This window comes from Mastomys coucha, unplaced genomic scaffold (assembly GCF_008632895.1).
Source record: "Mastomys coucha isolate ucsf_1 unplaced genomic scaffold, UCSF_Mcou_1 pScaffold22, whole genome shotgun sequence".
NCBI lineage: Eukaryota > Metazoa > Chordata > Mammalia > Rodentia > Muridae > Mastomys > Mastomys coucha.
This window is the reverse complement of record NW_022196905.1, coordinates 128,910,838-128,926,477: the sequence shown is the minus strand read 5'-3', so window position 1 is coordinate 128,926,477 and position 15,640 is coordinate 128,910,838. Positions and strand designations below refer to the sequence as shown.

The window sequence follows — 15,640 nt, the reverse complement described above, 5'->3', positions numbered from 1 at the left end:
GTGAGTGTATGCATGTGTGGTGTGTGTGCATGTGTATGTGCATATGCTGTGTGTATATGTGTGTGTGTGCATGTGTTATATGTGTGGTGTGAGTGTATGCATGTGTGGTGTGTGGGTAGACAACTTGCTGTTCTCTCTTCTACCATTTGAGTCCCAGGGATCCAACTCAGGTCGTCAGACCTGGCCGCAAGCTCCTTTACCTGACCTTAGCCTGAACACAAGTCTTGAATTTCACCGTTGCCAGTGACATTTACATGACCCTCAGTCTGGTCCCCTCCCTTCACTTTCGATTCAGGCTTTCTTTAAAACCTGCCTCATTTGGGTGCAGTATCCAAACACTACCCTGAGCCTGGGTTTGGCCCACACACTGCTGTAGTGTGGAGGGATGTGGTTAATGGGTCCGGGTAACAGGGGAGGGGTTCACACTCACCCCAGAGGCAAAGATGGCAGGGTTCCCACTCTCCAGCATGTCTTCCAGCTCCTCACTGGTCGTGGTCCGGCCGGCTGTGGGTGGGATCACCTTAAGTCACGTCCTCTCCTGGGAGCTCAATAGCTTCTAGCTTCCAACGGAAGCCCCACCCTCAACCACACCTCTAGCTATAAGCCCCACCCCCAGACCCTTATTGATAACCCAATCCCCATCTCTTGCCACAGGCTTCACCGATGGCCTCACCCTGCCCCTACCAGGCTATATGTGCACCTCGAGTCCTACCCACCCCCACTCTATCTAGCCCAAACCCCCATACCTAGACTCTATTCATGGCACCACCGCTCCAACTCAAGTCACACCCCTAGCCACAGACCAGCCTTACCACCACCTGGCTCAAACCACAACCCAAGGCCCTCCCTGCTCGTGGCTCCAACCCTCAAGCCCACACTACTTTTCTAGCCAGCCATGAGCCCCGTTCACCACTTCTTCAGCCACAGGCCCTCCCTTCCAGCCCGGACCCTGCCCCAGCTCACTGATCTCCAGTTGCCTCTGGATGCGCCCTTTGCAGCGTTCTCGGTAGTCTGACTGAGTGGCGTTGTACTCGGACATGACCTCCACAAACTTTCGGGACAGCGTGGAGTGCTGGGAGTCGGGGCGGGGATACAGGGCTATCAGTAGGTATTGGGCTCAACGGAAGACCCAAGACTCCCGGTGCCCGCCCACCCTCGCCATCCAGCTGCACCTGCGTCTTCCTGATCCTCAGGTCTGCTGATGAGCGGTTCAGACCTTCCTCCTGCTCGATGCTCTGCTCGATGCCTGGGGTGGGGAGGAGGAAGGGGAGGAGGTTGCTGAGCAGTACCCTGCCTCCACGCATCGGCCCCACCCGTAAGTCAAGGATTCGGCTCCCCTCCCCAACCACCAGGGATGGAGGCAGGGGGTCACATGGAAGGCAAACTGTAAATAATAATGGAGGTAGGACCAACAGCTGTCCTTACAGCTGGGAGGTGTGTGCGCCTGTGTGCGCTTGTGTATGAGTACACACACACACACCTGCGCACCTAGATGTACTTGCTGTGCCAGGTCTAGCAGCTCAGGCTACTTTGGAAGGTGGGGAAGGTGGGAGGGATATGTTCTGTAGAACATATCCCTTAAGTAGCCCTGGCCACTGGACATACATGCATGTATGTCTGTGAACAGAGACAACATATGGTCTATGCATGGATCCTCTTTGGGTGGGCTTTTTTTGTTTGTTTGTTTGTTTGTTTGAGGCAGGGTTTCTCTGTATAGCCCTGGCTGTCCTGGAACTCACTCTGTAGACCAGCCTGGCCTCGAATTCAGAAATCCTCCTGTCTCTGCCTCCCAAGTGCTGGGATTAAAAGCGTGTGCCACCATCACCCGGCTTTGGGTGGACTTTTTTAATTTAAAAAAATATTTTAATCTATTATTTCTATATATTTCTCATATAGCCCAGGCTGTCCTCAAGCTATGTAGCCTAGGCCGTCCTGATCCTCATACCTCCACTTTCTGAGAATTAACAGGTGTTAATTTCCACACCCTACTTATGGGGTTCTGTGAACTGACTTCGGGACCTCAGGCTGGGCAAGCGCTGTACCAATTGAGCCATGTCCCCAGCCATCAGAGTGACTTACTCTTTAGTTTGGAGCGAACTTTGTTCGCTGTCTTCTTAATGTCCGACATGAGCTCCTCCAGTTCCTCCTTGGTCTCTATGAAGTGGGGGGGTGGGGTGGGGGAGGAAAAGACACGGTGTAGATCCCAGCCTCCTGCACTAGGAATGGGATGGAGGGCTCCGGGCGGCCTTGCGGTCTCCCTCCTTCCCTTGACTACGTCTTGGTCTACAGCTGCAGTTCTAGGCCAAGGCCACCACAGCTACAGCCCTCACCCGCTCGCCCGCTGTTCCATGAAGCTTCCCTCCTCCTCCGCTGCCTCCCCCATCCCCTGTGGATAACAGATGGGGCTAAATTTAAGGGCTGCAGGCAGCCCTCGCTGAGGACTGTTTACTTAATGGGTGCAGGGTGGGATGGGCTCGGTTCACCTGGCTGTACCGGATGGCTCAGGAGGGGAAGCAGACACCCACCAGGCCGGAGCACAGCAGTCCACCTTGCCTATCCGTGGAAGCAACAGCTGACCTTGAACTCCTCACAAAGCTGTCTTTCCTAGGTGGTTAGCTGCCCCGAGTGGCTGAGACAGGGGGCGCCCTGGTTTTGGGGGTGCAGGGGAGGTAACCTAAGAGCGGTTTTAAAGAAATAATACCCCAGGGTGGGGGAGGATTGTAGCCATGGAGGTGACAGGTCACTGGGGGTCGTGAGAGGTGAATAGAGGTAGGGGAAGACAGTGGTCCTTGTCCTAACCACAGCTGTGGCCTCCAGCTGGCTGAGGCCTCAGGGTCTTCAGCTTGCCATTCTCCCAGGAAGCCACCAGGACCACCCTCTCTTCAGGAGAAACTGGGAGTGGGCTCCTGGCTACCACCTTTCCTACCGCACCCACTGAGGATGGGGCATAGGGGTGACAGTAGTGGCGTATCAGGATTGGAGAGCCACCTACTAAGTGGAATGTGAGCGAGACAGAGCAGAGGGCTCTGCTCGGCGGAGGCGGGAGCCTTCCTCCCACGAACAAAAGGAAACTTGGTCACCAGCTGCTCTTGCATCTCAGCCTTTTTTGCTCAGACCTAAAATAGCCCAGCCGGATGGCAGCCCCCGAAGAGGGAGCGCTAGCATTGATCTAGGAAAGCCCCCGACCCACTGCTAATTTCCACATTCCTCCTTAGGTCTGCCCTGCCCCACAGCCCCGATGGGGTGCCCTCTCCCCTTGGTGAGTGGCTACATCTTAGCCTGGCACCACTGCTCAGTTCCTGGGTACCACACCCACTCTTTAGGCCACACAGGAATGCTGAGAAAGGAGGTTGAGTAGTTCTGGTACAATGTGTATGTCCAGCAGCCTAAGGGTCCCCTTGCCCGTGCCCCCCTTTCTTTCAGATATAATTTCATGTAGCCCAGGCTATCCTGAAATTTGCTGTGTAGCCAAAGATGACCTAGAACTCCTAATCTCCTTGCTTCTACCTCCCCAAATGCTAGAATGGCTATGGTCATGTGCCACCGATGTCCCACATATGTATTGCTGGACACCGAACCCCAGGACATCATAAACGACAGCCAGTCCACTGAGCCACATCCGAAGCTCATTGCTGTCTTCTTACCACAAAATTGCCATATTACGCAGCCTACACAGGGACACACAGTGACCTAGATAACCACAGACAGAGACACACACGTCATCCTTGCCATTGTGGGCACATCTTTAGGAAAAGAGACGAAGTGAGGCGACTAGACTCCCTTTCCATGGTCCTGAGTGGTCCCTCTCTCTCTTCCACTCCTAGATGTCACCTTAGGTCCCAAACACTCCATTCTGACTTCCTAGGGGCACATAAAATACAGCTGCCATCATAGCTCTTAGTTCAAATGCATTGAACCAAAGGGCCAGAGGGAGCCTTATTCTGGACCAGAGGGTAAGGGATCCTAGATTAGGGAAACACAAGGTCCCCCTTTCTTCTCTTGTCTTATGTGAGCCACAGGGGGTTGGGACCTCCCAGCGGACATGGAATGGTAGGATAGCATGCTTCAGGGAACATGGTGAGCAGGCAGGTATGAGTGGCTGGCTAGCCTAGGTCCCTGAGTCAGAGGACTTGCCAGTCAGTGCCTCCGTGGGCCTGCCGTTGAAACCCTCCAGGGCAGAGGATCTTGGCTGGGCTCCAGCAACCTGGTGCATCTTGACATGACAATAACTTGTCTGAACAAAGCATGGATGTGATGGCATGTGCCTGCAATCCCAGCACATAAGAAGTGGATGCAGGAGCATCAGGTCATCCTCAACTTAGTGAGTTCAAGACCAGCCCAGGGACACAGTAAGCTAGATCAGTAGGTAAAGGAGCTTGCCACTAAGGCTGAGAAACTGAGTTCAATACCTGGGACCCACGTTGTGGACAGAGAAGACTGAGTACTGAAAGTTCAAGTTGGCCTCTGAATGTGTACAAGGCACACCCCACCCCCAGCACCACAGACAAATACAATAAATAGATGTAACTTTAAAGGGGGGGGGGGTGGCTGGACAGATGGCTCAGTGGTTAAGAGGACTCAAGTTCGGTTCCGGACACCCACATGGTAGTCCCATTCAGTTCCAGGAGACATAATACCTTCTTCTGACCTCCCTGGATTCCAGGCACACATGTGGTACCTGCATACATGCTGTGCACATAAAATAAATCTAAAAAAAAATAATAAAAGAACAAAGAGAAGCCAGCTTGGTCTGTATGATGAATCTCAGACCCTCTCCCTCTCCCTCTTCCTTTCCCTCTCTCTCTTTCCCTCTGTCTATCTCCCCCTCCCTCCCTCCCTCTTTCCCTCTGGGGTTTTTGAGACAGTGTTTCTCTCTGTAGCCCTGGCTGTCCAGCTCTGTATACCAGACTGACCTTGAACACACAGAGATCCACTTGCCTCTGCCTCCCTGGGAGCTCTAGGATTAAAGGCATGGGCCACCATTGCCTGCCCGGTTGAGATAGTATCTCAAACGACAAATCCAAACAAAATACATGGCATGGTGGGCAAAGAGGACACCTGACAGTTTCCTGTGGTCCTGGAAGCCCACCTATGGGCACACATACCCGAATACTCACATCTGCGCGCATGCGCGTGCACGCATACACACACACACACACACACACACACACACACACACAGAATCTCAACAGGAGTGTGGAGGCCAGGTCAAGGGGCTCTGTGTAGGCCTGAGTGGAACCTAGACACACACAGGCTGCCCGTGTGAAGGGAGACAGGTGACTGACTTCCTGGAGCCCTGAGAATGCAGGGCTCTGGGCTATCATGCGGCAGGGTGCCAGATCTCACAGGAAGCTCTCTGCCTGCTTGGTCAGTGCCTACCTCAGAGTTGCCATCTGCTCCCTGGAGAGTCCAGAAGGGTGGGGCTGGGCTGAGCAGCCTCCAGTTCATCAGGCGACTTTCTTTCTCCCTCCATCAGTCCATCCATCCAACCACCCACCCACCTTCTCAACTAACTATTCATGGGCCCTCCTTCCCAGCATTCCAGGAAAGCTGCTTGTGCCCTTAGGGAAAAGCCAGGTAGCTGCGGAGGGTGGGGCTGGCCTGGAACTCTCTTTGTGACTGAGGAAGACCTTGAAGCATTCTTTTGAGGGGGCTGGGGGGAATCCTTCAACCACTGCCTGCTGGGATCACAGATATGTCCCGCCATCAGCCAATCTTCACAGCAGGTCAATGTCTACTGGTGACAGTGGGCGCTGACTTCCTTAACTCCAGCCCTGTCAGGGCAAGGAACCCTGTCTTCTACACATGTAGGTCAAACACCCCTCTGCCCATCACACCCCAGTGCAGGGGCCCTGTCTTCTCGCTTACTCTCATCGGGGTTCGGGGAGGCCAGGATGGCACTGTGTTTCCGCTTCACCTCCTCCACATTTTCAGCAATCTTGTCAATAAAGCCCCGGATCTCTTCCACCTGGAGACCCAGGTCAGAGGGGTTAGAGGAAAACAAGAGTAGGAAATCAGAGGAAAGATGGGCCAGCACTGGGGACTGGGGACAGCTCCCGGACAGTGCCAAGCATGGACTCTGCTAAGCATTGGCCTATTCACCCTTAAATTGGTATACCCCCACCTGGGAGGGGTGAGGGGGATGATGGCAAGCAGGGGTTAGGTGCACGAGAGTCCTACTGGCTCATGAGTATGAGAATGGTAGGTACAAGAGGGGACATTGAGGAGCTGGTTCCCACCTGTTCAAAGAACTCATCCATGAAGCGGTCTCGGTCCACAGTGACAGTGACATCATCATCATCATCGCTGTCCTTGGCCTGAACAGGGTTGAACACACGTGAGTGAATATGCTTGGGCCTTCCGAGATCCCAAACTATGAGACATCTTCACATGTAGCTCAGTGGGGCTCTTTGGCCATTTCTCTTCCTCTTGGGAGTCTCTGGGCAGGGACTAGGACAGACAACCTGGGCCCCACATGCTTTCAGCCACAACACATCAGTCATGTTCCCTTCCAGTAGTTATGAAACTTGGTTACCATGCCAGTGGTCCCTAAAACTGAAGTCAGCCAGTAATAGGCTGCTGTCTGAGTTAACTGAGCCTGGAGCCCCACTGGGGTCTCCGAATTCAGCCTCACGGACTCCCTGCAAGCCACGACTCCCCACTCTCCAGAGACAATGGTCTTTGTTTTGTTCTGTTTTTAGACAGTGGCTCACTCTGTAGCCCGGGCTACGGTGAGACTCCTGACCTCACCTCGGCCTCTCGAGTGCTGGCACTGTGGGTGTGTGCTGCCATGCCTGCTTCTCAATTAAAATGGAGCAGTGTTTTGAAGACCTGTGGGTCCCAATGCTCCAAAAGCAGCTATACAAAAACCACCAATCACCAGCTTGGGAATAATTAGACTAGGCTTCTGTCTTCTGGCCACAGTTATTTTCTTTTGCTTCTCCATTTTCCTATGTGTATGTGTGTGTGTGTGTGTGTGTGTGTGTGTGTGTGTGTGTGTGTGTGCACATGTATATCTGTGCATGATGTCCATATGTGTATGCATATTTATATATGTGTGGGTGCACAGGCAGGTGAAGGCCTAAAGTTGATGTCCTCCGTTGCCCATCCACCTTATTTATTGAGGCAGGGCCTCTCAATCAAACCCAGAGCTTGCCGATTAGATGTGGCTAGACTTGCTAGCCAGCTTGCTGTAAGGATGCCTGTCTCTTCCTTCTGAGGTTGGATTTACAGGTAGGCTGCCACATTCACATGGCATGGGTCCTGGGGATCAGAACTCGGGTTCTCTTGCTTCCGCAGCAAGCATTTTAACTACTGAGTAATCTCCCAAGCCCTGACTGTGGCCTTCCTATCCAACATACCCGGAGTCAGCCAGGGTTATGAGCCCAGTCCAATGTTCTTCCCACAGCCAAGGTACACCAGCGTGACCTGTCACCTACAGGTCTGAACTCAGGGTTCAGCCATGGCTCACTGCTCACTACAGAGGGGACTGCCTGCTCTCTCAACATGACTCAGGTGGAGAGGTGGAGAAAGCCTGGCTCAGGGACACACCACACTCTGAGACTGATGCTCTTCTGTGATGTGAGGATAGCGGTAACTGACTGTAGGGGCAGAGGACTTAGAGCAAGACACGGGCGTCTTCTTGGGCCCCATTACCGTAGTTAAGGCAGGACCCACTGAATACAAGAAGGAGCGGCTAGAAGCTTCTCTGGAGGTAGCTCTGAGGGGCCCCTCCCTTCCCCAGATCACACCTCCTCCCCCGGGAAGCTAAAATAAACCCCCACTCTGCTCCTTCTCCCCGAGTGCCTGCGGACTCCACCAGGTGGCCATTCCTCCCCCATTCTACAAACAAGGAATAATCCCCACACTTAGGAGGCATTCCTGGACCCTGGGTTGAGTCGCATAGGGCGCTCCTGGGTTGAGGCATGGGACAGCCTGAAAGAGCTCTGTTCCCTATCACCAGGCTGCTAGCCAGGTCTTGAGCAGTGGAATTGGGGCTCCTGCCACTCAACCTCCTGCAAGCTCTGGAAACCTGGAAAAAGATGGGGGTCCTGGGGGCAGGGTGGAAGGAGAACGTTCTATCGCCTTTGATTTTTTTCTTAGTTAACTTTTTTTTTTTTTTTTTTTTTTTTGGTTTTTTGAGACAGGGCTTCTCGGCCTGCCTCTGCCTCCCAAGTGCTGAGATTAAAGGTGTGTGCCACCACTGCCAAGCTATTTAACATTTTTAATTCAAGAAATATTATATACAATTGTGGTGTACACAGGAAGGCATGCAGACACCATGCACAAGTAGGTCAGAGACCAGACTGTAGGAGGTTGGTTTTCTCCCTCCATCGTGTGGGTCCTGTGGATTGGACTCAGGTCACTAGGGTTAGCAGCAAGCCCCTTTACTCACTGAGCCATCTTGCCTGTTCTTTTATTTTTACTTTTGGGACAAGGTCTCATTTAGCCCAAGATAGCCACCAACTCAGTGTGAAACTGAGGATGGCCTTGAACTCCTGATCCTTCTGCTGCCATCCCCTGGGCCCTTAGAATTATAGCCATTTAACCACCATACCCACTTCCAGTTCCCTCCTCTGGGAATGTCCAAAGCTGGGCAGGCTAGCACAGGCCTGTAATCCCAACAGTACTCCAGAGGCTAAAGCAAGAGGATATGGAGTCAAGGCTATCCTTAGCTATCTGGGGAGTTCAGGGCTAGCTTGGGCTACATGAGATGCTGTGTCCAAAGGCTAACATGGCGCCAGAGAGTCGGCTCCTCAGGTAAGAGCTCACATTGCTTTTATAGAGGATCAGAGTTTTGGTTCCCAGCACCCACAACAAGCAGCTCACAACCACTGTTAACTCCAGCTCCAGGGGATCTGGCTCCCTCTGCTGGACTCTGCCTGCATTTCACTCAAGTACACATACCCTCTCAAAGGCATAAACATATACTAATATATATATATATATATATATTAAAAATATTGTATTAGCTGGGCAGTGGTGGCACACGCCTTTAATCCCAGCACTTGGGAGGCAGAGGCAGGAGGATTTCTGAGTTCGAGGCCAGCCTGGTCTACAGAGTGAGTTCCAGGACAGCCAGGGCTACACAGAGAAACCCTGTCTTGAAAAAAAAAAAAAAAACCTCAGTTGGTAGAGGGCCTAGAATATATGAATACCTTAGAACCCATGTGCCAGCCTTGCTGAGCCCCCTGCTCCACCCTTGGAGCATTGGGCTGGTATCTTTCTGTACCTCACTTTGCCATCCCTCATACAGGCACTTGACCTCTCTAGAATCTGTCCAACTATTCCCACCACCTCCCGAGGGCTGGACTACATTGGAGACTGGCAGGGAAATGGCTAGGCCTCATCCACGGGGGCAAAGTTGAGAAGGAACCATTCGGGAGAGACTCTGAAGGTGTCATTCAGAGTGGCCCCAAAGCCAACTGGAAGGTGTGGGTCAGACCCCCCCCCATGGTGGTAAAATCCCCTCATGGCCCTCAAGTACCCTGAGGACAAAGCCCATAGGAATCATCTTTCCCAAGTCCTTTTTCAGCTCTCTTAATTTCCTCTCAAGCTACTGTGACGAATGTCCTGAGAACAGGCACCTCAGCGGAGAAAGGGCTTCTTTTAGTTCACCATTCCAGGTTACAAAGTCACAGTGGCAGGAGCTTGAGAGACCCAGTCACATCGCATCCAGGAAAGAGCAAAGAGAAGGGCTGGAGAGACGGCTCCGCGGTTAAAAGCATATGCTGCTCTTGCAGAGGACCTGAGGAGCTCAGTTCTCAGTACTCACACGGTGGCTCACAACTACCCACCCTTATTCAGTTCAGGACCTAAGGAATGGCACCACCCGCAGTGGGCTGGGTTTTCCCACATAAACTTAACACAGCCCCACACAGACATGCCCATGGGCCAGGCCAATAGAAACAATCTGAAGATGGAGTCTCTTCCCAGGCTGTGTCAGGTTGACAAGTAAAAACTAGCCAGCAGCTGGGGCGTAGTGGCCTGTACCTTTAATCCCAGCATTTGGGAGGCAGAGGCAGACAGATCTCTATGAGTTGTTCTACAGAGCAACTTCCAGGACAGCCAGGACTACAACAGAGAAACCCTGTCACAAAAAAACAAAAACACAAAAATCAATAAAATCAATCAATAAATAAATGCCAGCCATCACTGCCTTCTCCTTCAGGGCTTCTCACGAGTATCTTTCTGCTTCCTTCTTGCCTCATTCCAGAGTCTACACAGTCCCTATGAGCGTCTTTCTGCCCCTGCAAGCCACTCCCTCCTTCCTCGGGTTTCCTGTATACTATTCATGTCCTGACAGGAGCCACAGCCTTAGTTTCATGCCCTCAGGGACCTGAGGAGACATTCCCCATTGCCCCTGCCTGCATGCCTATAACAGAGTGCTCCATCACTACCTTACTCAGATGGCTCTGCTCATGTCTAGGAGGCCACACTGTTTGGTCCGTCTCTTTCCTCCCTGTGGTTTGGCTCTCTGCTATAAAGAACCCGTTCATGCCTTCTCCCTAGGGTGGCTGTATCAGAGATCTAACGGTCTTGCCAGTGTTCTCCCTGCCCTTCTCTTCTCAATGGGAGTTTGCATTCCTTTTCTTCTACAGAGGCCCAAGACTTGTTCTGTCCCGCCTCTGCCCTCTGTAGTAGCACAATACACAGATGGAATCCGCTGTAGTCTGAGTAGTGTTAAAAAAGCTGACCAAGCCGGGCACTGGTGGTGGCACACTCCTATAATCTCAGCACTCAGGAGGCAGAGGCAGGTGGTTCTCTGAGTTCGAGGTCTACAGAGTGAGTTCTGGGATTGCCAGGGCTACACAGAGAAACTCCGTCTCAAAAAACCCAAAAACCAAAAATTAAAAAAACAAAAACAAAAACAAACAAACAAACAAACCAAGACTGACCAAGATGGAGGTTCTATTAATATAGCCAGAGATCACATAATCAATGCCAGGCTGGCAAGATGGCTCAGCAGGTCAAAGAGCTTGCCTTGCATCCCCGATGACCTGAGTTCAATTCCTAGAATCCACATTTAGAAAAAAAATCTGGATGCAGTGGCTATTGTTTGAGATCTCAGAGTGCTTGGGGAGGGGGTGGAGGCGGTGCCAGAAGAACCCACTGGAAACACACACACACACACACATAAACAGTCAAAGCTGAAGAAATAAGAGAGACCCTGGCTTTAAAACAAGGCGGGAGCTAGTGAGGTGGTTGAGCAGGTAAAGGCACTTGCTACAAAGTCTGATGAGCACCCCCACTCCAGTCGGATCCCGAGAACCCACAGAAGGGTGGACAGACATAGCCAATGATACAAAATTGTTCTCTGACCTCAACACATAAGCCATAGCAAGCACCCCCCCCACAATATCAGAGAGAGGGAGGGAGGGAGGGAGAGAGGGAGGGAGGAAGGGAGGGAGGGAGGGAGGGAGAGGGGGGAGGGAGGGAGGGAGGAGGCTACATACAGAAGAGAAAAAACTGAAACAGTTTAAAAATTACAATCACTTAATACTTCCTTCCATGAAAACCCCAAACCCTGCCCTGCCCGGTCCTGAAGGTTAGGGTAAGGACGCAGGAAGGGTCTCCCCTGTATCCTTTGTTGGTCCCCTCTTACTCTGAGTTTTCTTGAGTCTCTATCCACAGGGCTAGCCTCCCAACTCTCATCTTTCTGCCTCTGTTTCCCTAGTAGTAGGATTACAGATATGGGCCATGATGTTTCTCCCAGACACATACTTGACCAAAATGAAATCAGGTAACCTGGCTCAGCTGGCTATCCTGGCATGCCTTCTTCCTGGTGTCTTGACCAGAATAAGCACGGTACACAAACACACAGTGGTTACCCATGCGGCAGGAAGGTGGTGCAGTTGGGAGACTGCTTGCCTGCCATAAATGAAGCCCCGGGTTTGACCCCCAGCACCCAATAAACCAAATGTGGTGATGCATGCCGGTGATCTTAGCACTTGGGATGGCGGAAGCAGGAGGATCAGGAGTTCAAGATCGTCCTCTGCTATGTAGCAAGTTCAAGGCCAGCCTGGGCTACATGAGACCTTGTCACAAACAACTAGACAAGCCCCAGTGAGCAGCCAGATATTTGCTGGGTGATTAAGGCCCCAGGTGGGTGGTAGTGGAAGCGATGGAGAAGGGCGGGATAACGGCAAGGACTTGGTGAGCTTTGGCATGGAGGCAGCAGCTAGACCTGTGAGGTGAGTGCAGATCAAGGCACAACAATCTTATGGACAGGCATGCGCAGAAATCATACCGACCCCTTGCTGCTAATCTGGCCAGTGCCCTTCTCCAGAGCCTTCTCCACAAACTTGAAACCCTTCAGTGTTCAGAAGCCCCAAACCAGAAACATGGGAACATCTTCACTTCCTTCTTCCATCTTCTCTCCATCCCTCCTTCCTTCTTTCTTTCCTTCCTTCCTTGTTCTATGAAACAGGGTTGTGCTATGTAGCCCAGGCTAGTCTTTAATGCATAGAACTCCTCTTGCCTTTACTTCTCAAATGTGCCAGCAGCGTGACACAAAGCCCCAGGTTTTCCCTCTTTCACGTATCCTAACATTTTGGTTCTTCCTGGCAGGTTTTATTGTTTATCGCCTTGTTGGTTTGGTTTGGTTTGGTTTTTGACCCTGATTCATATCCAGAACCCTTTAGGAGAAGAATTTAAAATCTTTTTTTCCAACCAGGCAGTGATGGCTCATGCCTTTAATCCCAGCACTTGGGAGGCAGAAGCAGGTGGATTTCTGAATTCGAGGCCAGCCTGGTCTACAGAGTGAGTTCCAGGACAGCCAGGGCTATATAAAGAAATCCTGTCTCGAAAAACTAAAAAACAAAACAACAAAAAAACAACAAAATCTTTTTTCCCAGGCAGCTGGAGAGATGGCTCAGCAGTTAAGGACTCAGCATTGCTCAGCTAAGCCATCCCACTGGCCGAGGCCGGCCTCTTTTTTTTTTGTTGTTGTTGGTTTTTCAAGACAAGGTTTCTCTGTAGAGCCTGGGCTGTGCTGGAACTCACTCTGTAGACCAGGCTGGCCTTGAACTCAGAAATCCACCTGCCTCTGCCTCCCAAGTGCTGGGATTAAAAGCACTGCCACATTTTTTTTTTTTAAAAAAAGATTCACTTATTTATTATATGTAAGTACACTGTAGCTGTCTTCAGACATCCCAGAAGAGGGCATCAGATCTCATTAGGGATGGTTGTGAGCCACTGTGTGGTTGCTGGGATTTGAACTCAGGACCTTTGGAAGAGCAGTCAGTGCTCTTAACTGCTGAGCCATCTCTCCAGCCCCAAGGCTGGCCTCTTAACTGGAGGTGGAGGCTGACTGAGTTCAGTTCTCAGTACCCACATCGGGCAGTTCATAAGGCCTGTAACTCCACCTCCAGGGGATCCAACATCCTCCTCTGGAATCCTGGGGCACCTGCACACACATTATATACCCACATAATCTAAAATTCCTCCAGTGAGGAGGCTGGGGGCGTGGCTCAGTAGTAGAGCCCCTGCCTAGAATTCCCCCAGTGAGGGGCTAGGGGCGTGGCTCAGTGGTAGAGCCCCTGCCTAGAATCTCCCAGTAAGGGGCTGGGGCCGTGGCTCAGTGGTAGAGCCCCTGCCTAGAATCCTCCAGTGAGGGGCTGGGGCGTGGCTCAGTGGTAGAGCCCCTGCCTGGAATGTATAATGCCCTGAGACTGATCTCTGGCACCACAAACAGACATGACAATCTCCACTGAGATCATGGTAACTAACTAATCCCAGCATACAGGAGTTAGAGGCAGAAAGATCAATATATGTTTAAGGATAGCCTGAGTTACAGCAAAATCTTGCTCAAAAACAACAACTAAGCCATCAATAGTAATAATAAAAACAAAAAACCCACACATCCTCCTTGGGCAAGTGAAATGTCTCAGTGGCTTGCCACAAAGCACAATGACCTAAGTTCGAGCCACAGAGCGGATAAAAAGAACTGACTCCTGTAAGGTGTCCTCTGACTCCCACGGGTGCACTGTGGCTCACGTGTGCCCCTTCCAAAAAAATACAAAATACATAAATGTACAATGAGAACAACCTCTGCCTCCTGGGAGGAGGCCAGCCTTGGCCAGTGGGATGGCCAGCCTCGGCCAGTGGGATGGCCAGCCTCGGCCAGTGGGATGGCCAGCCTCGGCCAGTGGGATGGCCAGCAGGGGAAGTCCTTACCACACAGGCTTGGAAACCTGAGTTTGATTGCTGGAACCCACACAGAGGCGGAAGAGAGAACTGCCTCCCCCCACACCGAGCTGCGTCTGACCCTCTGACCTCATGACTTCCAGGAATTGGCAGGGCTGGGAGCAAGTGCCGTTCCCAGCAAAGATACTGAGGGAGATGGCCCTCACCAGAGCTGCTGAGGACAGGAAGCCAAAAGCTGTCCCTGGCGGTGTTGAGGACACTCTACATGGTCTTCCTGGCAGAGACTCCTGTATTCTAGGACACTTTTTCTCCAGGAAGCCAGTGTGATTGCTCTGGGAGGCGCAGAGGCTGGGGGATGGCAGCGGGCCAGCCAGCAGGGTTGATTCATCTGTTGAGCCCAGCCAGCCCTGCTGTCTACCTACAGGGTTATTTTCTTTTTCCCTTCCTCTTTTTAGTGACTAATCAAAGTCAGTATCGCTAGTGTAGAGAGACCCAAGCTCCAGACAGGGATGGATATACAGAGAGAGGCAGGTTGGGTCCCCAGAAAAGCAAGCTCCCAAGTCCAGCTTAGCATCCCATCTCCACCTCTGGGGCTGGGTGATTCCTGCAACTCTACTTCCAACTGAAGGTCCCTGCCCAGGCTCTAAAAGGAGCCATGCTGCGATGTGGACCCTTAAACAAACCCCTGGTCCTCGTTCAATCTTATATTTGTGTAAAGCCCGTGGTTTGACAAGACCAGTGGTTCTCAACTTGTGGGTCATGACTCTGGGGTGCTGGGTGACCCTTTCATAGGGGTCAAAAGTCAGAATCGTCATCACATTATGATTCATAACTAGCAGAATGCAGTTATGAAGTAGCAACGAAAATAACTTTCTGGTTGGGATCACTGCAACCTGAGGGGCTGTATGAAAGGGTCTCAGCCTTGAGAGCCACTGGACTAGATGGTCCTATAAGCCATTCCAGACAGACACGTGGCCAAGTAGAGTGCATTCCCAGGGAGCCAGAGAGGAGTAAGGAAACTGGGTAACGGCAGCTCCGCTTTAACCTCTGCTTTTCTTTTCCTTTCTCTTCTCTTCCTTCCTTCCTTTCTCTCTCTCTTTCTTTCTTTTTTTATTTTTTTTTGAGATGGAGTATCATGTAGCCTACCCAGGTTGGCTTTTTACTGCTACGGAGCCAAGGATGGCCTTGAACTCCTTATCCTTTGGTCTCCATCCACTAACTTCCAGGATTACAGGCCTATGCCACTCTGTCTAGCTAGTGTCAGTTCCATCTTAACAAATGAGAGAAGACAGATTAAGCGCAACTAAGCATAAGACAGAGATGGCACCCAGAGGAGCAGGAGACTAGGGGTGGGCAAGGCAAAAGGAAACTCTGGGCTTCCTCTTCCAGAAAGTTCCGCCTGTCCTATATCTCATGGCACATGGTACCAGGTGTCAGGGCTCCTGATATCTAACCGCCTCTCCACACGCTTTTTTAAATTTTTTTTTTTTTT

The 15,640-nt window shown here is 51.6% G+C and overlaps 1 protein-coding gene across 3 annotated transcripts in view; it reads right to left on the bottom strand.

Annotated features, from left to right (window-relative positions):
• The window catches only part of Stx1a (syntaxin 1A), a 29,372-nt gene that overhangs the window by 9,535 nt on the left and 4,197 nt on the right, over positions 1-15,640 (bottom strand). For all 3 annotated transcript variants that reach the window (XR_004109610.1, XR_004109611.1, XM_031338181.1), the window contains exons 2-7: positions 6,240-6,317; positions 5,869-5,968; positions 2,080-2,154; positions 1,173-1,246; positions 964-1,072; positions 431-504 (exon numbers count right to left, since the gene is read on the bottom strand). Coding sequence is in view for 1 of the 3 variants with exons in the window: in XM_031338181.1 (XP_031194041.1) it covers positions 431-504; positions 964-1,072; positions 1,173-1,246; positions 2,080-2,154; positions 5,869-5,968; positions 6,240-6,317 (510 nt within the window). In the remaining 2 variants the exon portion in view is untranslated. The remainder of the gene's footprint in view (positions 1-430; positions 505-963; positions 1,073-1,172; positions 1,247-2,079; positions 2,155-5,868; positions 5,969-6,239; positions 6,318-15,640) is intronic.